Source organism: Macrobrachium nipponense, chromosome 38 (genome assembly GCF_015104395.2).
Source record: "Macrobrachium nipponense isolate FS-2020 chromosome 38, ASM1510439v2, whole genome shotgun sequence".
NCBI lineage: Eukaryota > Metazoa > Arthropoda > Malacostraca > Decapoda > Palaemonidae > Macrobrachium > Macrobrachium nipponense.
The window spans coordinates 10,765,498-10,790,432 of record NC_061098.1 but is presented as its reverse complement, the minus strand read 5'-3'; the positions used below and the strand labels follow the sequence as shown (position 1 = coordinate 10,790,432).

The 24,935-nt window shown below is 38.5% G+C and overlaps 1 protein-coding gene and 1 pseudogene across 1 annotated transcript in view; both read left to right on the top strand.

Annotated features, from left to right (window-relative positions):
• LOC135209623 (AP-3 complex subunit delta-1-like) overlaps positions 1–17,848 on the top strand; it is a 145,601-nt gene extending 127,753 nt beyond the window's left edge. Inside the window, 6 exon segments of the mRNA XM_064242330.1 lie at positions 2,610–2,731; positions 2,878–3,012; positions 12,739–12,834; positions 12,836–12,903; positions 12,905–13,059; positions 17,711–17,848. Of these exon segments, the coding sequence (XP_064098400.1) occupies positions 2,610–2,731; positions 2,878–3,012; positions 12,739–12,834; positions 12,836–12,903; positions 12,905–13,046 (563 nt within the window). The 3' untranslated portion in view covers positions 13,047–13,059; positions 17,711–17,848.
• On the top strand, positions 17,699–20,266 carry LOC135209625 (AP-3 complex subunit delta-1-like; annotated as a pseudogene).
• The last annotated feature ends 4,669 nt before the right edge of the window (positions 20,267–24,935 follow it).

The window sequence follows — 24,935 nt, the reverse complement described above, 5'->3', positions numbered from 1 at the left end:
GGCTTTGGTGAAGGATCTGGCAGTAAGTCTGCAGGAGAAAGCTACTCAAGACCTTTTGACGCAGTCGTCGAGACGTCCTGCTGTCCCTTCCACGTCTTCAGGACTTCAGTCTTTTAAGAAGCAGAAGCCCTTTCGTGGAGGATCTTCAGCTAGATCTGTACCCCGAGGAAGAGGTCTTCCTAGAGGTAGAGCCCCGGCTAAGTCCAGGGGCAAGAAGTGAGAATGCGTGCCTTCAGTCACCGGTAGGAGCCAGGCTGCAGTTGTTTGGAGGAGCCTGGAGAGAAAGAGAGGCAGACACCTGGTCTCTCAACATCATAGAGAAGGGGTACAAGATTCCGTTCGTAAAGCCTCCCCCTCTGACTTCCACTCCCAGGGACTTGTCCCCGTCGTATCCTCAAGAGAAGCAAAGGATTCTTTTCGATCTGCTCGAGCAGATGCTCGAGAAACGAGCAGTGGAACAGGTCTTAGACCTGGCTACGCCAGGATTTTACAACAGATTGTTTCTTGTTCCGAAACACTCGGGAGGGTGGCGGCCAGTCTTGGACGTAAGTCGTCTGAACCTCTTATAGAAAAGCAAAAGTTCAAGATGGAGACACCTCAGTCAGTTCTAGGGGCCTTAAGACCGGGGGATTGGATGGTATCACTCGATCTTCAGGACGCATACTTTCACGTCCCGATACACCCCCAGTCTATGAAGTACCTTCGGTTCGTCCTGAAAGGAAGAGCTGGTGTAGGAAGAAAGGAGTTTCCTCTACCACGACCTCTGTGAGCCAGATCGCCGACTTCCTTCTTTATCTCAGACGAGATTTAAAGCTCGCAGTGTCTACCATTAAAGGCTACAGAAGTGTCTTGTCTGTAGTTTTTCGACATAGAGGTCTTGACCTTGCTAATAATAAAGACCTTCATGATCTACTGAAATCGTTTGAGACCACCAAGGTACCGATGGCTAAGTTGCCTTCGTGGAATCTGACGTGTCTCAAGTTTTTAACGTCAAGCCGCTTCGAACCTATTTACTCTGCCTCTTGTGAGACTTGACGAAGAAGACTGTATTCCTAACTGCTCTGGCGACGGCGAAGAGGGTTAGCGAGATACAGGCGATTAGTAAACACGTCGGCTTCAAAGGGCATATGCAATCTGCTCTTTGAGTATGTCATTCCTGGCTAGAATGAGAACCCTTCCAACCCTTGGCCTAGGACGTTCGAAAATAAAAAGGTATGGCAGAAATCATTGGTCAAGAGCCGAGAGTCCTGTGTCCTGTTAGGGCTCTTAAAGAATATCTTCGTAGGACCAAGGAGTGTAGAGGTTCTGCGGAGAATTTATGGTGTTCGGTTTAAGAGGCCTAATATGCCCATGTCTAAGAATGCATTGGCAATTCTTTTGAGGAACACCATTAAGGAGGCGCACGCTTTTTGTCAGATAGTGACTTTAAGCTTTTAAAAGTTAACGCTCATGAAGTAAGGCTATTTCGACGTCTATAGCATTTCAGAAAAAATATGGCTCTCAAAGATATTTTAAGTGCTACTTTTTGGAGAAGTAACTCGGTGTTCGCCTCGCACTATTTACGGGAGGTCAGAACGACATATGAGAACTGTTACTCTCTTGGACCATACGTCGCCGCAGACACTATCTTGGGGCAGGAGGTAGCACTCATCCTTTCCCATAGAAAAGGGTAGGTGAGTTTTTAATGTTCGCAATGTTTATGGTTGTAGGGTCGGCCGCCGAGGCGGTCTCCCTTCTTTTAGCCTTTGGTATATGGAGTATTTGTTTAGGCTAACTTAGGTGGTGGTTTTGCCTCGTTTGTCCTCTTGAGTATGGTCATGGTCTAGCCACATTGTGGTCTCGTCCCCGTTGGCAGATCATCTAGAGCGCACCAACTATACAGGTCTCTACCTTGTTGGTAACTCTAGTGAAGCAGATGCAGCTTGGGTGACAGTAATCACGAAGTCAGCTATGCTAACAGGTAAGGAACCAAGATGTCAATCATCTACATATATATGTTTCCTAAATCCTTTTCTGTCTCTCCCACCGCCAAAGGTGGGATTCAGCTATATATATATCTGACAGGTAAGTTTCATGAACAAAATGATATTGTTAAGATACAATAAAGTTTGTTCATACTTACCTGGCAGATATATATAAGTTTTAGTACCCACCACCTCCCCTCAGGAGACAGTGGAGATAGAAATCTGATAGAAAATGGGAATGGTTCCTGATACCCGCCTCCCAGCGGCGGGAATGGGTACTAACCACCCTACTACCCACTACGTGTGTCGTAAGTTTTTAGAAATTCTGTCGGACTTCAGAGAATACAGCTATATATATATCTGCCAGGTAAGTATGAACAAACTTTATTGTATCTTAACAATATCATGTTTAAGGGAAGAGGTAGACTGAACAGTTAAAATATAGTGAAACTATATGATGTTCAGCAGGAGGAAGAGAAGAAACCATACCCTAAATGTTAAAGTGATCTATTTGGTCAGGGATGGAACTATCTCTGCTATTGGATAAGTCACTCTTACGATCAGTTAAGGCAAAACTCAAATGTTACGACAAATATTAGGAATTATCTATATTTCTGTCTTTAATGATGATATTTCTCATTTCAGGAATGACATCATTAGACAAGTACCAAGTTGTAGATGGCTGGGAAGGTAGCAAGAAGCGTCATACTAAGAAACAGAAGAAGCGCAGTAAAAGAAGAGGAAGGGTTTCATCTAGTAGCGAAGAGGTTAGACACCATGTCAGAGATTTGATTTAATGTAGTGTAAAAAGACAAAGGTGAATGTTTGTTTTCTAGCAGAATTTAGTGGCCTTGTCTAGAGCATAAGATCAAATTCTAGCCAGGACATAATTTTTTTCTCATTTTGTTATCAGGAGATGCCTCAGACGCACATAGTGAACACCGATGTGGGAGAAATGCCAGAGGGAGCCAATATCTCGGATGATAATGAACCAGATGACAGACCGGAAGACGACCCTCACAGAGCACTTGACATAGATCTTGATGAGTAAGTAAACACATCTCTCTCTCTCTTGAAAGATAGTGTAGAGTTTCACTTTACTTGTTCTTGATCAAGTAATTCATTGCTTTGAGAGTGAATCATCCTATTTGATACATGAAGAACTAATTAGCATTTCAAAGTTCTATTTTGGTAACTGGGGGACACTAATCGAGTTAAGATAAATTAGGGAAAGGATTTCTCCCTTTTTTGGCAACCAGAGCTTGGTTACTAAGTCAAGTGTGTATGGCTGTACTTTCCCTGACATATTTGTTAGGATTAATCATCTTTCACAATCACTGCAGTACACCTGCTAGGGGTGCCACAATTCCCAAGACCTAAGTCATTTTGTAAACACAAGATTTTCTGTCTCCGAGTCAAAAGCTCTCTTTGATGTCTACGGAGATGGAGTTTCTGATCCCTTAATACTCTTGATTATTTCATTCATAATACTGAAAAACTTGGTAATAATTTGACACTAGTCCTTAGTCCATTTCCAGTTCTCCATTTCCACAGTGCAGTGCATCTATCCAGCAAATAGTTGCTGTCATTATAACCAACATGATTTTCATTGTTTTAATTATTTTTTTTATATTAACTATCAGCTTCCAAATCCTTCCTGCAAAAAGAATGATCAGTATCAGCATTAGTACACTTTTAAAATATTGCTGAGAAGTCAACCATCATCTGCTTGCAGATACAGATGTTGCTTTAGGTAGCATAGTTATAAAAGGGTAATGACTTCCAACACTAACTTAGGCAGTGGCAGTGTACTGGAATGGAAAATCTTTGGTTTGCTTATGGTAACTGTAAATATCTTAGAATGACAAAAAAAAAGCATTGATGGCAGGAAAGGCCAATCAAATAAGTATGTGAATAGTCTAACTTTGTGCTAAAACCGTATAATAAATTGTATCTTAACCCTTAAATGCCGAATGGACATATTAAACGTCGAGTCAAAATCTCCCCCGATTGCCAAATGGACGTACCATACGTCGACTCAAAAAAGTTTTTTCATGTATGACACTTACCTGGCAGGTATATATATAGCTATATTCTCTGTTCGCACTGGCAGAATTTTCAAAACTCGCGGCAACCGCTAGATCACTGGTAGTTCAGGTGATCGCCACCCCGCTCCCGTGGCGCTGGTGCTCGGAATCATTCCCATTTTCGTCAGATTTTTTTCTGCCACTGAACCGGCAACATCGTTGTTGGTTCCCTGCTAGAATTCAAAACTCGTTAGCTGACTTTCGCTGTACTTGGATGCTTTATTGGGTATCGTATTGGAAAGTTGGATTGGCAATCGCAATGGAAGTTTATAATGTCTGATTCTGGTATAGTATTTCGAGTGTGTATGAGAAGAAGGGTGTAAGGTGAGACTGCCGAAAGCTTCGGTAGACCCTCACACAGTATGTAAGAAGTGTAGAGAGGTTTTGTGTACTTGGGATAATAGATGTAATGAGTGTGAAAGTTTAAATGAGAAAGAATGGAAGACTTTCACCAAATATGTTGAGAGACTTGAAAAGGATAGAGTAAGAAGATCGGTGTCTCGGAGTGAGAGGTCAGGTTCTTCTAGTAAGGCCTTGAATACTTCTGTTATTTCTCCCCCTTCTTCCCAAGTAGAAGTTGTTAATCCTTCTCCTCAGGTCTCTCCTGCGCCCGCTGCTGTTTCTGAGGATACTAAATATTGTGAAAGTGTTTGCCGCCCTTGCGTCAATGGGCGATCAGATTCAGCGTCTTACAGACAAAGTGGGTACGTTTGAAAGTGTCAGTGTAGTGGAGGGGGCGGCTGATCGTCTCACTCGTGCTCCTAGACCTAGGCCTCTGCCAAGCTCCCAGACCCAAGGGAGAAGGCATGTCGACAGTCGAAGGGAGGCGAGAGGGGTTCCCTTACGATCAGTCGTCCCTTCAGGCAGTCCTGTTGCGTCCCAGGCTGCAGCAGTGCGCCATAGAAAAGGCGACACTGGGAAGTGTTTTTCCTCGACAGATAGTGCTGCGTCAGGCAGGTATGGACGTATGGCGGAAGCTTCGCGTCCTCTGAAGAGGACGCATAGACCTACGTCTTCTCAAGATGAGCGTACCCGCAAGAACGGTGGAGTAGTCCCGAGATTTTCTCTTCTAGTGATGAGGAAGAGGTGGTTCCGATTAAAAGGAGGAGATCCGTTAAGTCAAGACAAGACGCAAGACCTCATGAGTACGACGGTTCTCGGGATAGGAGCTCTCCTTCTGAATACGGAGCAGTCTCTCCGATATCTTCTCCTTATCGTAGGACTCAGATCGAGTTTCTCGTGTTGGTGATACGTCTCGTCGTCGTTCTCCCGCGGTTGCTCAGACTTCTTCCCGCCAGGAAGCAGAGACTAGGAACTTCCTTGAAGAGATGCAAGGAAGGTTAGCTGGATTTGGTTAAATCGTGGGGAAACATCGGAACTTCCTCCTACGAGGCGTAAGGACGCATCTCTCCAGTCAAGTCGTCTAAGAGGACGCATGATGGTTGGCCTCCTTCTCGTCAGGCTTCGGAGTCTCGGGTAGGGTAGGACGCAAGTTACGGGAGCAGGACGCAGGACGCAAGTTACAGAACAGGAAGCAGGACGCAAGTTTCCGGAGCAGGACGCAGGACGCAAGCTTCCGGAACAGGACGCAGGACGCAACCTCGGAGCTCAGAAGGACGCAGGACGCAGGCGGCAGGAGCCGTTTTCTTCCCCGCGAGGTTGGAGAAGATTTTCTGCAGCAAGACCTGGGTTTACAGGATGTGTCTTCGGCAGAAGAGGAAATAGAAGACAGAATCTGAGGAAGAAAAAAGAAGGGTGAAGCACCTTCTTCAGATTATAAGAAATTGACGAATTGCCTTCTTTCACTTTTTGGAGGGGATTTTCAGCCTGCAGCTCCGACATCTCCCCTTTCTCAATTCTCCAAGAATAAAACTCCGAAGAAGTCCTCGTTTTTGAAGATGAAATTTTTCGATTACGGCTAAGAAGGCTCTTCAAAGAATTGATACGTGGTTGAAGGAAAAGAGAGGGAAGCGGGCAAGACTGTGTTCTCTTTCCTCTCCTGCCAAATTGGCATCGAAGTCCGGAATTGGTATGCGACAGGGGAAAATCTCGGCCTGGGAGTGCCTGCCTCCTCCCAGGGGATTTTTCCAACATTGTTGACAGTTCCCGCAGACATGCCTTGAATTCGGCCAAAGTGTGGTGGTCTCCATCAGAATTAGATCATCTCTTGAAAGGGATTTTCCGGACCTTCGAGGTTTGAATTTTCTGGATTGGTCCTTGGGAGCTCTGGACGAACAGTGGAAGATAATGAAGCAACGGCGTCTCAACTCCCAAGCAGTATTATGTCCTGCATGGACAAAGCCTTAAGGGATGGAGCGAATGAATTAGCATCTCTATTCACCGCAGGAGTGTTAAAGAAAAGGTCACTCCTATGCTCTTGCTGCTAAGGGCGTTTCTAACGCCCAGAAATCCGAATTGCTTTTTTCCCCACTTTCGGAGCAATTGTTTCCTGCGGATATTATCAAGGATATTTCGCTTTCCCTAACTCAGAAGGCGACGCAGGATCTGTTAACTTCCTCGGTTAAGGAAATTTTTACCCAACAAGGTAGTTAAGAAGACCCCTAAGGAATCAAGGCAAGCTAGTCAGCCCTTTCGAGGCAAGGCCTTTTCTCGTCCGGCATTCAGAGCAAGAAGAGCTCCGTCCAAGAGGGGTTCGAAACCCACGTACTAAACAATGAACAGCAAGTCCTTCAGACATCAGTAGGTGCCAGACTCCAGAAGTTTTGGGAGATTTGGCAAGAAAAGGAGCAGATCCTTGGGTAGTCAAAGTGGCAAAAGAAGGTTACAAGATCCCTTTTCTAAAGAGACCACCTCTTACGACATCGCCAAGAGAGCTGGGAGCTCACTACAGCGATCCAGGGAAACAAGAAGCACTACAAGAACAAGTTCTTTCTATGCTCAAGAAAGGAGCAATAGAACCTGTTCTGGATCACTTATCTCCGGGATTTTACAACCGGCTGTTTTTAGTAGCAAAATCCTCGGGGGGATGGAGACCAGTACTGGACGTAAGTCAACTCAATTTATTTGTGGAGAAAACAAAATTTACGATGGAGACGACCGATTCAGTACTGGCAGCGGTACGTCCAGGGGGGGGACTGGATGGTCACCCTGGACCTTCAAGACGCATATTTTCATATCCCAATTCATGCAAGATCCAGGAAGTACCTGAGATTTGTGATCCAGAACAGGGTTTTTCAGTTCAAAGCCCTCTGTTTTGGACTGTGCACAGCCCCACAAGTTTTTACAAGGGTGATGGCGAGCGTGGCGAAGTGGCTACACATTCTAGGAATAAGAGTGTCTCTATACCTGGACGATTGGCTCATAAGAGCCCAATCAAGAAAGCAATGTCTGGAGGACTTAGAAATGACGTCAACATTAACGAAAGAGTTAGGGTTGATGGTGAACTTAGAAAGTCGAATATGAACCCCAGTCAGGAGTTAGTTTATTTGGGGATTCTGATCTCCTCAGGGACTTTTTCGGGCTTTTCCGTCTCCCAACAGACAAGATCTGTGGCATCCGGAAAGTGCAAGCCTTTCTAGAGAAAGAACAATGTTCAGCACGAGAGTGGATGAGCTTACTGGGGAGACACTCGTCCTGGAACGGTTTCGTTTCTCTAGGAAGACTTCACATGAGACCCCTACAAATATTTTTGAACCAAGTCTGGCCAAGGAAAATCGCAACCAGATTCCTTCCTGTTTCGAATTCCTCGCAAGATCAAAGAGGAGTTAAAGTGGTGGCTAACTCCGGGGAAGTTAGCAAAGGGGAGCGTCTCTCCAGCAAAAGAACCCAGACCATGTATTGTTCTCAGACGCATCGGACGCAGGCTGGGGAGCGACTCTCGGACTTCAAGAAGTTTCAGGTCGTTGGAGCAAGGAGGAAACGGCTTGGCATATAAACAGGAAGGAACTGATGGCGATTTTCTTGGCCTTGAAGGAGTTCAACGCGGTGATTCGCAACAAGGTGGTACAAGTCAACGCGGACAATACCACAGCTCTGGCGTAACATCCGCAAACAAGGAGGGACACATTCAATCTCTCTTTGCAAGTTGGCGGAGGAGATCTTCTTTGGGCAGAGAAGGAAAACGTAACCCTTCTCACCAGATTCATTCAAGGGGAGAAGAATGTGAGAGCGGACCTGTTGAGCAGGGAAGGTCAACTTCTATCAACAGAATGGACGCTTCATTTAGAAGTATGCCAGAGTCTGTGGAAATTATGGGGTCGCCCAGTGGTAGACTTGTTTGCGACAGCATGACGAAGAGATTGACGACGTATTGCTCTCCAGTCCCAGACCGTCAAGCATCGCAGTAGACGCCTTTCTTCTAGATTGGACGGGGCTAGACGTCTACGCCTTTCCCCCGTTCAAGATATTAGGGAAGGTTTTGAAGAAATTCAGGGAGAGTCAAGGGACAAGAATGACTCTCATAGCTCCATACTGGCCGGCCCGAGATTGGTTCACAGAGGTACTGGAATGGGACAATAGATGTACCAAGGACACTTCCAGCAAGAGTAGATCTACTCAAACAGCCTCACTTCAACAGGTACCACAAGAACACCCTCGCTCTGGGTCTGACTGCGTTCAGACTATCGAAAGACTTGTCAGAGCGAGGGGTTTTCTAGAGAGGCGGCCAGCGTGGCCGGAGCTAGAAGAGCCTCTACTATTAAGTTGTACCAGGCGAAAGTGGGAATCTTCGCGAAGTGGTGCAAGAGTCGTAAGATTTTCTTGCATCCAGTACCTCTGTGACCCAAATTGCCGACTTCCTTTTTATACTTAAAGAAGGAAATAAATTGTCAACTCAGACGATTAAAGGGTATCGGAGTATGTTGGCTTCTGTATTTAGACATAGAGGTCTAGATATTACAAATAATCTAGATCTGAGAGACCTCATAAGGTCCTTTGCAACAAGGAAGGAGCCCCAATACAGAGCTCCTTCCTGGAATCCTCGATGTGGTCCTGAAATTTTTAGGAACTAGTAAGTTTGAACGATGGATCAAGCTTCGTTGAGAGATATCACAAAAAAAGACCATCTTTTTGGTGGCATTGGCCACAGCTAAAAGGGTGAGTGAGCTACAAGCAATTAGCAAACATATTGGTTGGAAACATGACAAAGCGGTTTGCTCTTTTCAGGAGGGGTTCTGGCCAAGAACGAGAATCCAGCTCATCCATGGCCAAGGTCGTTTGAAATTATGGGTCTTTCAGATCTAGTAGGACAGGAACAAGAGATAGTTCTTTGTCCAGTAAGGGCATTGCGCTATTATTTGGATAAAACCAGTAAGATTAGAGGAACTTCAGAATCACTGTGGTGCTCTGTGAAGGACCCTAGCAGAGCAATGACCAAAAATGCTATTGCCTTTTTCCTTAGGGAACTAATTAAAGAATCTCATATGTTATGCCAAGAAGAAAATTTCGGCATCCTTAAGGTTAAGGCACACGAAGTGAGAGCAGTAGCTACTTCGTTGGCTTTTAAAAAGAATATGGCCCTCAAAGATTTAATTGAAACGACATTTTGGAGGGACTAATTCAGTGTTTGCAAATCATTACCTTAGAAACGTTAAAACAACGTTTGACAATTGTCAAACGTTGGGTCCATATGTATCCTCAGGAGCAGTATTGGGCAAAGGATTTTCCACCCCATAACTTACTAACATGCTAGGTATTTTAATGAAGTGGTGTTGTTTTACGGTTGTCTGAGAGGGTGATTTCCTCTTCAGTCTGTGAAGGTAGTGTGTTAGGTTAGTGTTGTGTGTGGTTCAGGTGGTCTAACTTATCCTAGCATGAATGCCCGTGGTAAGAGAGGGCTAGGGTTTCCTGTCAACAAATTGGTCCCGTCCAGTTGTCAGACCCTTGTATTTAGCTTCATCAACTAATAGGTCACGTCCTAGTTGGAAGCTACTAAGGCCTTAGCAGGCTAAGAGGCAGGAATGTTGAAGTCAGCTACCTTAGCAGGTAAGGAATCTAAGAGTATTTAAATTTAAATTTTTTAAACTCTTACAATGTTGCTGTCTTTGACCCACCTCCAAATGTGTCAATCAGCTATATATATACCTGCCAGGTAAGTGTCATACATGAAAATGATGTTATTATGATATAACAAAGTTTCATGTATACTTACCTGGCAGGTATATATAATTAAATTCCCACCCACCACCTCCCTCAGGAGACAGGGTTCAGAGAGAAAAATCTGACGAAAATGGGAATGATTCCGAGCACCAGCGCCACGGGAGCGGGTGGCGATCACCTGAACTACCAGTGATCTAGCGGTTGCCGCGAGTTTTGAAAATTCTGCCAGTGCGAACAGAGATATAGCTATATATATACCTGCCAGGTAAGTATACATGAAACTTTGTTATATCATAATAACATCATTTTTTAAAATTCGCGGAAAAATACTTATAGACCTACCTGCCGAAAACTTTTGAATCACGCACCTTGGGGGATGCTGGGGAGTTCACGGATCAAGGCGTTGTTTTGTTTACAATCGTTACACAGGCGCGCAAGCGCGAATTTCTTTCTTATCGCACTAAAAAGTATCAGTGACACATCTCAAAAATTATTTTGTCACTTTGACATAATTCGTTTTAAATTATCCGTTACATGAAGTATTATATATGAAAATGTACGCAATTTCATTTAGAATACAACAAAAAAATATTCATGATTGTAGCTTTTATCAATTTTGAAATATTTCCATATAAATGACGATAAGTGCCAAAATTTCAACCTTCGGTCAATTTTGACCACCGAAATGGTCGAAAAACGCAATTGTAAACTAAAACGCTTACCTTGTAGTAATATTCAACTATTTACCTTAATTTTGCAACAAATTGGACGTCTCTAGCACAATATATCGATTTATGGTTAATTTATGAAAAAATTTTTCCTTACGTCCGCGCGGTAACTCTTCCGAAAAAAATCATACATGCGATTGTGGTAATGTTTGCACCATTTTAAAATTAGCCGTTACATAAAGTTTTATATATGGAAATGTGCGTAATTTCATGCACAATACAACTAAAAAACAACCCATGGTTGTAGCTTTTATCAGTTTTTGAAATATTTCATATAAAAAATGATAAGTGACAAATTTTCAACCTTCGGTCAATATTGACTCCACCGAAATGGTAGAAAAAACGCAATTGTAAGCTAAAACTCTTATATTTTAGTAATATTCAATCATTTACCTTCATTTTGTAACAAATTGGAAGTCTCTAGCACATTATTTCGATTTATGGTGAATTTATGAAAAAAATAACATTTTCCTTACGTCCGCGTGGTAACTTCCGAAAAAATCATACGTGCGATTGTGGTAATGTTTGCACCATTTTAAATTAGCCGTTACATAAAGTTTTATATATGAAAATGTGCGCAATTTTATGTAGAATACAACGAAAAATAAATGAAGGTTGTAGCTTTTCTCATTTTCGAAATATTTGCATATAAATCACGATAAATAGGAAAAAAAACCATGTTCGGTCAACTTTGACTCTACCGAAATGGTCGAAAAACGCAATTGTAAGCTAAAAATCTTATATTTTAGTAATATTTAATCATTTTACCTTCATTTTGCAACAAATTGGAAGTCTCTAGCACAATATTTTGATTTATGGTGAATTTATGAAAAAAACTTTCCTTCCCTCCGCGCGCGGTTATTTTCCACCATAAATCTCCGAATTGCGTACATTGCATTCTCGGAAAATTTGCTCCGTTTCATATTATGGCATTTCATAGAGTTTTGTATATATGAAAATGTGCGCAATTTCATGTAGAGTAAAAGGAAAAAATATATGAAGGTTGTAGCTTTGCTAATTTTCCAAAATAATTGCATAAAAAAATGTATACAAAACAAAAATTTTGACATTTGGTAATTTTGTAATTTTTTTAACTCGTCGGAAATGGTCGAAAACTGCAATTGTATCGTAATATTCAATCATTTGTATTCATTTTGAAATAAATTGGAAGTCTCTAGAACAATATTAGATTTACACGGTGAATTTTTGAAAAAAAAACATTTTTACGTCTGCGCGTTACGAATTCATACATCATTTTGTGATAATATTTTTCCGGTGTTGCTTTTATTGTTTTACAATGTACTATATATCAAAATGATTGCAATTTAGTGTACAATACAACGAAAAATAAAGCAACTCGTTAGCTTTTTACCGTGTTTTGCACAGCATGATTTTAATACAATTATGTATGAATTTTTTTTTTCGCTACCATATATTGCATTATTTACATATGATAATGAATATTATTTTTCATTTTTTTTCTGATGATTGCATACTAAGCGTTCAGGCAATGACAAAAAAAAGGACTCAAAAAATGAACTCTTAATCTTCAAAACTAAGCGCGCTGTGATTTTTTTGAAAAAATTTATTTTTTTTTTTTTTTTCCGCTTCAGCGCTCGCTCAAAACCGGCTCCGGCATTCGGGGGAGTTTTTGATTTTTACCGCTTCGGCGTTTAAGGGTTAATAGTCTTCTTTATAGCTGAGGTGAGGGAAAGATTTTAGTTACTATATTCTTCATTGGCATGTCGGTTTCTCATTGCTGAATTTAATCAATCTTCTGAAGCTATTGAAAATACTTCCCAGTATCTTAAGAATTTACCATAATTTGTTCCCCTGTGATAGCAGGTGTGATTTTGTATGTTTGTGACTCAAATGTTATATATTTTCCTTTTTTTAACAGGCCCCTTAGCACCTAATGAAGTTCTTCCAACTAGAACACACTACGAGGTAAGGGCTAAACCTCCAGAAGAAAATACAGCGAATCTCATCAGTGAAAGTCCCCAGTAAGAAGAAGTCCAGTAAAAAGGCAAAACGGGAAAAACATAAAAAACACGAGAAGACGAAGAAAAAGAAAGAAGTCCAAGCGGAGGAGAAGCCACAGGAAAAAGCCTTATATTAGATTAATCGATCCAATACAGGGAGTGTCGGTGTCTGAGGAGGCACCCACCACTGCTAACCATGTCAATGGAGTTTCTGGAAACAGAGAGTGAAAATAAAGTAGCGGTAAGCGATGTAAGTTCAGTATTACATGTGTGCATGGGAGTGCGTCGTGTGTACGATTCTTGCTTGCCTTGGCGTTTCGTCATGTTGGAGTTTTAAGGTTTGTAAGCAATGGATCTAGTTTTCATCTTTGTATTCACTGCTAGTGTAATTGGATTTTGTGTTAAGCCTCTGTATACTCTCTTGGAAACAAAATTGGTTTTAAAATAAGAGGCATTGTATGGATAAGTACTATCACTTTAATTATTTCAGCTTCTTTTACAAGTAATTTTAAGTGTTGGTGTATGAAGGATACTGTGAGCTGAGCTAAATGGATATCCTGTGTTTCATCACCTCATTACATTTAGGTGTCTTCTTATGTGGTCTGAATATCTGGGACATTCCAAGAACTGCACTTCAGTCATATGTATTAGAAGAGCAGTATAGCTTATTGCATGTGCCACATGGTGCCTTAAAGTACCCATCAGTCACGTACCTCATTACTTTTGTCTGTAGAGCTGTTAACAGCTGGGCAAAATTTCCACATTGTTCCGTACTGCAGGGAGGGATTGCCAAAATTTCTTCTCTTTATTCAAGTTATTTCTTTCACTATTTCTTTATTATTTTATCATGTTTCTTCCTTTCTTTTCATCTTGGTCTTGGGTGGTAATTTTATATTACAGGTTGACAAGAAGTGTTCTGTCTCTGATGTCGGTCTAAAGAGTTGCAGGGTTCTAATTTTTAGATACCTCCAAAATGATAATTATTTTTGTTTTCTTAGAAACAGCACCAGTGCTATAATAGGAATTTTGTTGAGCATTTAAGTGAGGACTGTAGATATTCCCCTCTGTACAGCCAGTGGGTGATGTCCGAATGCTTAGTGGATGTGTGATGATTTCACTCAAATGGTCGTGAAAGATACAATGTTAATCTTCATTGCTTGTTGCAATTTTAATGCTTAGTGGAAGCTTTAAATGGTTAATGTTTTTTAGCTTCAAGTAATTTATCGCCTTCTCAGCTTAATCCCTAGTCAGGGATGCTGTTTTAAATAACCCTATTACGTATTCTGCTTGGAATAGGTATGAGGAAAACTGTGTGCTTTGCAGAACCATATCAAAGTTATTTAGGGATTGCAATAACAGTTATAAATTTAGAAATCATATTGGATAGACTGTTCACAAGTACCTGACAGATATTTATTAATGTGCTTATCTATTTGTAATTAAAGCAGTCTCATATATACTTTTCTGTTATTGTGGTGTTGTGTGTGTGTGCATTGTACTCTCGAAATGTAAATGGTTGCAGCTTGTGTGATTTTTTTTTAATGATTTCAGAAAGTGGGCTACCAGGTGGCTTATGTGCTCTAGCAGCTGTGTAATCATTGAAATCAGATGTTTTCAGAAACTGAATAGGATCTTTCATCTAACTAGAAGGACTATTTTATATCTGTCATTTTAAGTATACAGGCAGTCCCCGGGTTACGTCGGGTTCGGCTCACGACGCTCCAAGGTTAAGGCGCTTTTCAATTATATTCGTCAGAAATTATTTCCAGGGTTACGACGCATGTTCCAGGGTTACGCCGTCTACAATGCTGATCTGGCAGAAGAAATATGGCACCAAAAATGCAAAATAATCAATATTTGAAGGTTTTTTTGATGAAAAATAGAATAAGAATACAGTTTATATAGTTTTGAATTCACTCAAAGCATTAAAAGTAAGGTTTTCTTAGGATTTTTGACTATGTTCCAGCTTACAACGCATCTCAAGAACGGAACCCCTGTCGTAACCCGGGGACTGCCTATTGAAATTCCTTCGCTCTGTGTAATCAATAGTAACCTAGTTGTTTAGGTTTTAACTTGGAAAGCCCAGTCAGAGCAAACAAAAGTGTACCTCCATTCAGGCTTCCTTTCTTCCATTTTACTGTCCAACCACTCCAACTACGTACTCCCTCTTTTCTGTCTTAAGCACTGAATGGTATCCAAGACAGTAACTGGGGAAGATACTGTGGGGAAAAAACTACTGTACAATCATGACATTGGAGACCTAATGTGTCCTAAAACTTACAAAGATTCACACAGATCATACTGGCCAGAAAGTAAGGTGGCCAGATTCCTATACCAATACATTTAAAATTTGATTTCACTAATATCATGGTGCTTGAGAAGATGTTAATGGAATGAGACGCAATAAATATCATTCCATCTTCGATGATTCCTGTTGGCAGACCAAAGTTTTATTATCCATTAGGTTCTTCCACAGATTATGCTTGAGTGGGGTGGGGCTCGGGTAACAACTTGCTTTTGGGGTGGGAGGGAGTTCCATGATTATCACACAAAAGATGTTGGAAGTACTTATAGGTACAATATCTCTCTACTTTATCCTGTATGATGGACAGCTTGAAGACAGTAGAATAACTGAGCTGATGATATCTTAAAAGTCAAGTTAACATAAAGCCCAGCCCAAGACTTTTTGCACTTGGAACAAAATATTCAAAATGTAGTCTCATAATGCTTTGAGATTAAGGGTTTCCTTATTTAAAGACATCACTTTGTTCTGGCCAGTCTGTTGTAAGTGAAAAAAGGGGTTAGTATATAAGAAACATTAAAGTTTTTTTTTTTTTTTTCATATAAACTTTCAACTTTTAATTTGACATCTTATAGGATTCATCATCCAGTTTTGATTATGCTCAGTTTCTACGTTTTTTTTGGGTTTTTTTTTCATGTGGAGGAAATCGGGTATAATTTTCTGTAGGTTGATGGCATGGTGAACATTGTAAATGTGGTTATTGCATGACTATTGGCATTTCAACCATATTGTTTTTTAAAAATACAAATTTTCATACTGGTAATCGGCTTTTAGTCTACTTAGCACTTGTTGTTCATTACCAAGTGTTGAACTTCCATGGTATTATCAGTGATGACAGAACCCTTACATTGGCACATGCATGAGTGTACATGAGGCATAAGGGTAATGTAGCTGCGAATCATTTACAGCCTTCTGACGACCTGGCCTTTTGGCTGTCAAGTGATACTCCAGCTGCTGCTACAAAAGTAGAGAGAGGAAGATTCATGTTTTAGAAAAATCATCAAAAGAAAATGCACCCATCAACAGCTCCAGAAATTCAGACAAGCCAGAGGTGAGTTAGATATGGTGTCATTCTTTGCTCCATTTTATTTTTTCTAAATAAAACCATGATTCTACTGAAAATTGGACCTTCGTTTTCTACAGTATTTGACTGTTCTATGCCTGGCATTTTATATTCCTGTGTTACCCAGGCATAGTGTGTCAGTGCTCTGTTTTCATGGTTAGCTTCCAGTTTTCCATAGCTGAGAATTCTTCATATCCATAGGACTGGAAATACCACCAATATATTCCTACTTATTTTATGTTTCTACAAAGAGAAAGAGAAGACAAAAACATGATGTATTCTCGTTGTGTTTATTTATGATCCTGTTTGGAATTTTGGTAGTGAACATTTTATCTTCCATTTTTTTATGTAGTCTTCAAGATTATCTCTTTTATGTTTGCATATTTGTACGTCCTGGAAATTCCTGCAGGACTTGACTGTTGTTTTCTTTTGAGTTACTGGTGAGAAGGTTTCATCTGATCTCAAGATGTCAAGAGGAGGAACCTAATGCTTTTTTTTTGTTCTGGCTCTCTCCCTGGTGGTATTTGTAAATGGCAGCTTTTATTCGAAGTTAGCAAAATCAGGTTTTGAATGTCTTACATTGGAGTTGTGTTTTTCATTTTATCAACTTTATGGAACTGGCATTAATTTAAAATGAGTAGGTATTTTAGTTAAGAGAAAACTTATCTTTTAGCACATCAGCTTGGTATGTAACATATATTAGTTGATTGGTGCCATAATGGCATCTGGTTTATTATCTTGCTTTTTTCACTTGACACCTTTCTTTTATCATGACCAACCTCAAGATTTTGTTTGTGATGCTTATGAAAATCTTATTATCTTTCATGTTAATTTCATGCTTGTAAGGCCTATGCATCCTTTCTTTCTTTCTTTAAAATTAGGTAGCTTAAAAAAACAAAAAAAAATTTGTTTGCAGTAGTCCCAATTGTGAATGAAAGATACTGTTACATAGTATTAAAGTAGCACCTCTCATTGCAAAATTTTTTGTGTCTGAAGTCTTGCACTTATTCAATTCTGTTGTTTCCCTTCTTTGCTGTTCTTTTCATGTACAACTTACCTCGTTGGTTCGTGTTGTCCTTGGTAATTAACTTCCAATATTGACCTTTGTGTTTATTGTGGAAATTGTTGATTACAAGTATTCTGGCTTACATTATTTTATTTCTTGTCTATTTTTGTGTATATAGTAAGCTTTATGTATTTTGTCCCTATCTTCTATTTACATGTCATCTATATAGATTGCCTTCTGTACCATGTGTAATATTTTCAGAACTAGTTCACTGCACAAGTCTTTCTATAAAAATTGAGTCTCTGGTTATTCAGTTTTTGTTTAATGCTCTCTATACTGTGCATAATACTCCTTAGTCTTTTAGTTATTTGATTTTAACATGCTCTCTTCTAAAAAAATACTTTGTAAAAAAAATGAAAGTATAAATAAAAATAATAAAGATTTATTCATGCATTTATTAATATGATTTTTTAAAAACAGTGTGTATTGTACTTCAAGGATATTGATGTTATTTTTTCCAGAGCAAAACAAAGAAGAAATCAAAAGAGAAAGATAAGAAGCCTAAGAAAGATAAAGACAAAGAGAAAGAGAAGAAGAAACATGATAAGAAGAGTAAAAAGAAAGGTAAAGGCGACACGGAAGAGAAAGACAGTTCTAGTCGCAACAGAGCAGACTATGAGGAAACCAATGGTATATGTGAGGAGGCAGAAGAGGAACCTGTGATAGCCCAACCCCTGCCTTATCGTAGATTGCTTGCAGAAGATTCTGCTATTAAGTTGGTGAGTAAAATTACTTGCTGTATTTTTAGTATTTCACTTAATGTAAAATTTTACAGTTGTAAGGAATTTTCCTGTCTTTAAGTTTGGTAGTGAAACCCCTTTGTGATTTTGATTAAACTTAAACCTGCTTGCACATTCGAGATATCTTGAGTAATTTAATGTGATAGCTGACTTACACATGAAAAACCACTGTAATACCACATATTTTTATTTATTTTGGTTTGAATTTTAATAATATTTAGTTCTTATTATAATTAACTTTTTTAAATTTTGTAGAACTTTCTCAAATTTTGTAGTATTCTGTAATTCTCAAAATACTAATACAGTATTATACTTCAGTCATTTAATTACTCGTATCATCATCTTTCACCTGACAAATACTAATTACTGGTAACATATTGAAAAGTTTATTGATTGATTGATTTTGAAATTTAGGTCTTGAGGACCAAGCGCCGGAACCCATCAGGATTATTCAGCGCCCTAATCAAGATGAAATATATAATTATAAATAATTAATTATGAATAAGTGAATGATGACAGTGCTCGATATTTTCAGGTCTACTCTACGGCAGCCATGGATGGCTTGATGAGCCATGTAGTTGTAAGCATTACCTTCTCTAGCCATTGTGCAAAAGATATTACTAAGCTGGAACTTAGTATACCTGATACAAGTGCTTTAAAGATAATAAGATCAGTAAGTATATGCAGGGTTTCGAACTATTTTACAGTTAAGGACATGGAAAATGTCTTAATGTTGATTTACGCATTCAAAGTAGTAGTATACTGTAGTACGTAATGTGATCATAGTCGTTACTTTATAGTAATGACCAAAACTTATTGCAGTTATTATATAAGTACTTCTGTTACCAACTTGGTGTGGAATGTTTCATAAAATTACTTGCCAAATGCCAGCATTTGTTAATTAGAAATTTTTCATGTTGATTTCCATTATTTTGTAGGATCCAGATTCAGACATATTGAATCTCCCCTGGACTTTAGCTCCTGGGCAATCTCAAGATAGTCAGTTGTCTTTCACTACCGAGGATGATACCATTCCGCACAAGCTCAGGGGAACCTTACATTACACTCGGGTAACTGTAATTTTAATCGTGTCTTTGTAACATAACATAACTTATGCAACCAAATATATAAATGATACATATAATTTTGTAAAATAAAACTTCTCTAGCACCTACACTAAAATATGTGGTTCCTTTAGTAACACTTACACTTATTCCTCAATACTGTGCCAAAAATTTTGTTTAAGTAAATATAGAGGTATAAAAATATGGTATTTCTTATGAAATCGCTTACTTTTCAGGATGGTGGCACCACCAGTGAACTATCAATAAGACTTGAGTTTCCAGTGACTTGTTTTCTCTCTGGGAAAACTGCAAGTCGGTCCACATTTACAGATCTTTTGGGCTCTGGGCAGTTGTGTGCTCGATCTTCTTTCACCATACCAGAATGCCAACTCACGTTTCCTGAGGTAGTATTTAAAATTGCTTTAGTTTTTCATATTTCAAATGAAAAATCCATGTAGTTAATTATGGTAAATTCTCTTATATATTGTATTAAAACAACCAGAACTTTCCTGTCTGAGTTGTGTATTTGATCTCTGTTTTTAATAAGTGTACATTGACAGCAGAGAGCTACAACAATATTGTATCCTTAATATTGAGGAAACTTTTCTTAATTTCCTTGTAAGGAAATGAAAGTATTTTATGTTAATGTCATGTATGATAATGTATATTTTACTTTGGCTTTCAGGTGTTAGAAACAATTTCTTGTGATGGGAGTTTAGCTGTAGTTGAATCTGTTGACCAGACTGCCTCTCTATATGGCCGATCTTTACGCGGTCACCATGTGTGTCTCCTAGTCAAATACCAGGTAGGAAGTTTATTGTAAGGCCACTGTTCTGTGCACATTACTCTTTGTTTTGAGGGCTGCTCAAAACTATTTTACTTCCCACTTTAAGTTTTAAAGTACCAACTTAGTCAGGCAATGAATAAATAAAATTTTGTTCTAGGTTTCAAGTCGACTGACCATTGACGGTAAGAGCACGGAGGGAACGCTTCTTTCAAATGCCCTTGGAATCATTTGAGGACCGTCTTATCTCAAGACAAACCATCATCTTAAGGTAATTGATGTGGGAACTTGGTTGAGGAAGAATTTGTATCAGTGAGAAAGCAAAAATGGTTGAAAAAGCTCACTGGCATCAGAGCCATTTCAGTGGATGACTAGCGTTGTATGAGTAGGTTTTATACTACACAGTGTTTTGTGAGGTTATATTATTCCTCTGTCCCAATGTTCGTTCGACCTGTTTTTAGAAAAGCAAGATTACCTTGTACAGTACCGAGTCCTTCAGAAGGCAGAGTTCAAGAGAAGTGTAAATACTGTACTAATAATAATCACAGAGAGCTCAGAGTTCCTTCAAGTATAAGATCACTACACTTTAGTACTAAAGCCTTGATTTCTTAACGCGCTTATTGTTGCCATATGCAATACGGATAGGTTCTATTAAGAAGTAACTCAAAAGGATGAGATACCCAAATCCCAGTTTTTTATAGTAAATCCCAATGTTTTTACTGCTTTCTGAGAAAGGCTGAAAACGAGGTTCATTGGAGATAATTTTATTCCTTTAATAATTTTGTAGGAGTTATTATATCATTCGTATCATAATGTGAATAAACTTGAGAAAGGAACATTTGCTAAGCCCCATAATGTTAAAATGATGATTGGTTGCAGTTAACATCAGTAGAAAACAAATTTTTTCATGAATACTGAATGTTTAGTTCTTTTGTCAGGCACCTTCTGCAAATTTTAATTCAGGGAAATTATTATAGTTTGTATTATTGTGAGGGGGTGATACGTACTTCATATTTTTTTTTTTTTTTTTTAAGTTACTGATTATATATCTTAAAAAAAACACCTTAGTTATTTATAAATTCTCAAATCATTTGTCAGCACTTTAGTTTTTAAACATACATAAGTAGTTTTGTCAACACTTTTCATGATCATTTTGACATACTGTCAGAAGTATTATTCCATGATTATTTTTTCCTCGGTAATTTTTGTGTGGTGTTGGTGCTAGGAAGTGGTTGAAATCATTTTGCCATTTCATATCATTAGCTGGTTATTTACTAATATGTGTATGATATGTAAACTGCAGTTAACAGAATGTCTGGGGATTTATAGCAGAAACATAAAAAGAATTTGTGTTAAATTAACTTTTGCTATTTTCTCTGCATTATGTTAACAGTTTGGTTTGGGAATTTGCGGGGAAAATGTTGAACCTGGAAATGTATGATAATGTTAGATATAACCGCATTTCAAAATGTTAATATTTCTACCGATGATATTGCAGGTGAAATAAATACTGTCCCACTCCTGGTGGATGTAGATATCACTATGTATCTAATTTGGTGTGGTTTAGGCAAGTTATATGACTATACAGTACTTTACATGTCAAATTAAGGCTTTAGAATTAGGCACTGTTCTTGAGCTGTCTTAATAAACCTAAGGTATAGTGGGACTTATTTTTAATATTTAGTCTAGAATTACATCAAATTGCAGTGCAGTGTTACCATATATTTCATCCAGAAATTTTTACGTCATCTCGTTCGAGGTCATATGTATTCGGAGGTAGACTGAGCCATTCATTATCACATGTAACATTCATCAACCAATATGATTATTGTAAATATTTGATATTCATCCATTTTTCATGAGAAATAAGAAAAAAAATTGATTTCATTATCTGTTTGTGTTTGTCTTGCTCTTGTGTTTGTCTGCAGTGCCTTTTTGTAAAAATGCTTGAATATTGGAGCCAATCTCTTGTCTGTCATTAACTGCTGGAGAGAATATTTATGAACATTTGCAGAGGAATGAATTGGGGTGAGCTCCTCATCGGGTTATGCTCTTCCTGTCGTAGGTCCTTATATCAGCTATTTCCTTACTTATCTAAGAAATACTGGCTTGACATTTTCTTGTAATGTAGGAGCTCCTATAAACCTTTGACACCATTATGCTTATCAGTAAACTACTGTACATGGGGGAGTTTTTACCCTTCATCACTTAAAACCAATATTCAAATATCCCTGTGAATCATGTGTTCTTCCACGTAGTTGCCTCATTTTTTTATTCAGCTGTCAAAAGAATGGAACAGATAGTAAGATGTGATTTATTCCCCCTTTTAAGTTTTGTAGCTGTAATAGCCAAACACACTTCACAGTATAAAATTATTCCTTTTACGTCTTTTGTCACAAGTGTTGCCCATTTGAGGATTGAAGATGGCTTGCACTGATGAACATGCTTTATGCATGTCTTTGGCTTAAGGGCAGGCGCCATTGATGAGCAGCATTAAAGAAACCATTCTCACAGAGAAGTTCCTGCCAGTAGTAATTTTTTATGCTTCCTCTCAAATTAACTCATCCTAAAGTGTGCATACCATAGTAATATTGGTATTGGCAAATGTTCTCTTGCATTCACAAGTCTGAATTTTTTGTTTTCTCGGAACTTTTGAAATACTGTTACTGAAGAAGCTCACATGAGTTGGGGATGCTTTTCATTGAAAAGTATGAATACATGTAGGATTGTCTCTGATAGCGAGGATGTTGGTTTCTCTTGAAAATGTATAGGATTTGTTGGAAGACTTCTTATAAAAAGGATGGTGGAAGGAATTTTTGGCCTGTATAGGGGCATTAGCACTTGATCATGTAGTTGAGGGTAACATTAATGCAGTCCTTACACAGTACTAAACAGTTTTTTGTCACTGTTCTTCATTCCATAGCAGTGCAATATTTTTTATTTGGGCTTTTCTCAATTATTGGAAATTAGTTTTTTCTACAAATAGAGTATAAAGAATATAATATTTTAGATGTGTGAATAATTTGTATTCAATGCCAAAGCAGTATGTATATGCTGATATCTCTTGAAATCTCTTCTTGGTTCTTAAAAGCTTAAATCCAAGACTTTTTGTTAGCCAACTGAAGTATGATTTGTTCATCACAAAATAATTTTTTTTTAAATTCGGCAAAGCATTAAATGTAATTTTCTTTCAGTAACTAACATCTTTCATTTGAGATTCCTGGCTATGATAGTATTTTACACAGTATTTCACGTTGCATTTCAAGGCAGGTGGTTCGATGTAAACTGTACTATACAATGTAGGACTGTTTGCTCATGATAAAGCAACCAGGAATTGATAATGTTTCAAGAGTAAAAATACTTTATTTACAGTGAGCCAGGATTTAGCATACACATGTAACTGCCATTGCTTAAAGTGAGCCAGGATTAGTATACGTATATGTAACTGCCATTAATAACAAATTTTTAATAAAGTATACAAAATTCATTGGTACAGAAGTCTTATTTTAATGTGTTTTGTTTACATAGGCACTTTTAAGAGAAGTACCAATTGTTCTTCAATAGCCGGTAGCTCAAAAGTTGAAAGTGGTAACCCATTCGTTGTATGTCTCCCAAACGTTGCTTAATAGGTTATGATGGAAAGCATTAAAATTCTGTTCAGCATTTGTTTCTTCTCCCTCTTACTTATTGTAAATTTACACTTATATAATGACAGGGTCCGTATTGTTCAATATACATTTGTGTAATAAAAATTTGTGGGATTCACAGGAGGAAAAACTGGCATTTCCTAATTTTTTGTTCTCATAGCAGAAATACATGTGCTGTTATCTGTTGCAGAGATAATTAGAAACACCGTTATATTTTTAAGTACATACTATCCTATTGAACGCTCTTGTCATGGATTATATTTTGCTAGTATAAAGAACTGTGGCGAATCCCTATTCCCTGCTAACATTAGTATTGAAGGTTGATGTACAAAAGTTTAATTCCTAATAGTAAAATCCATCATAATAAATAATGCAGACGTAAAGCTCTAAAGCTCACAGTAAACAAATTGAAGCAGATCAAAGCCCCAACTTTAGAGTATGTATCAGTCATCCATGAAGTAAATGATAAATGTAGAACTGCTTTTTGACCTGGGTATTTTCCCCTCGTATGACTGACACCTTACTGTCATCATTTATACATCCCACATTTCACTCCCCTTCCCACCCCCCCCGTCCCCAAAACTCCCTCATCACACTACTCTCAAATCCTAAGCTGTCAAGCCTATGGCTGCTTATTCTCTGCAATCTCTATTATTCAAGGAAGTTTAATGTTCAGTTTGTTTGTCTGTCTGGTAGCAAGAAAAATATATTAAGATTTTGAATGAAGATAGCAATGTGGATCTGGTGCCACTGAATGATTGTTTTGTAGGAACCAAGATCACCACGATCATCTGCTTCTATATGTAACACCATGGTGTGTTGGACTTCTGTTTGTGGACATTCATCAGTCCGTTAATTTGGTGGCTTCAGTATTGTAACCACACTGCTTTTTAAAACCAAGCCATATACATAGTACTGTACTTTGCCAAGTGTGTACACAAATACATACACAATAAATATTTGCATCAGTATTCCAGAGGGTGGCTTTGGTATGCAACTTGTATCCAGTGTCCATTTGTAGAGTGCAAATAACATTACCTGTATAACATACTGTGAGACTGCCTTTATTTTAACCCAATATTGCACATTGTTCAAGAATACAAATCCCTTTGAGAGCATTTGTCAATCTGTAACACCAAATCTATAAAACTTTTTGTTTTAATTACTATAATAAAAAAAAGGAAAAAAAAAATTCATTCATACCACCCATATTTGAGGTCAGTATATGAGCTCCATGATCTGGCTGAACTAATCAATAGTAAATATAGTGTGCAGATTCCCTTCTCAGACAGCATTAGCAGCTACATTCCTCAGCAGTGTGGAAGTTTAGAAAGTGGTACAAAACCCAATAATGTCCCTTAACTGCAGCAACTATGACTTAACTTGCCAAACGGAACACTGCTTAAATTCAATAGAATCTTTTGACACACACGGAGCTGCCGAGTGCCTCT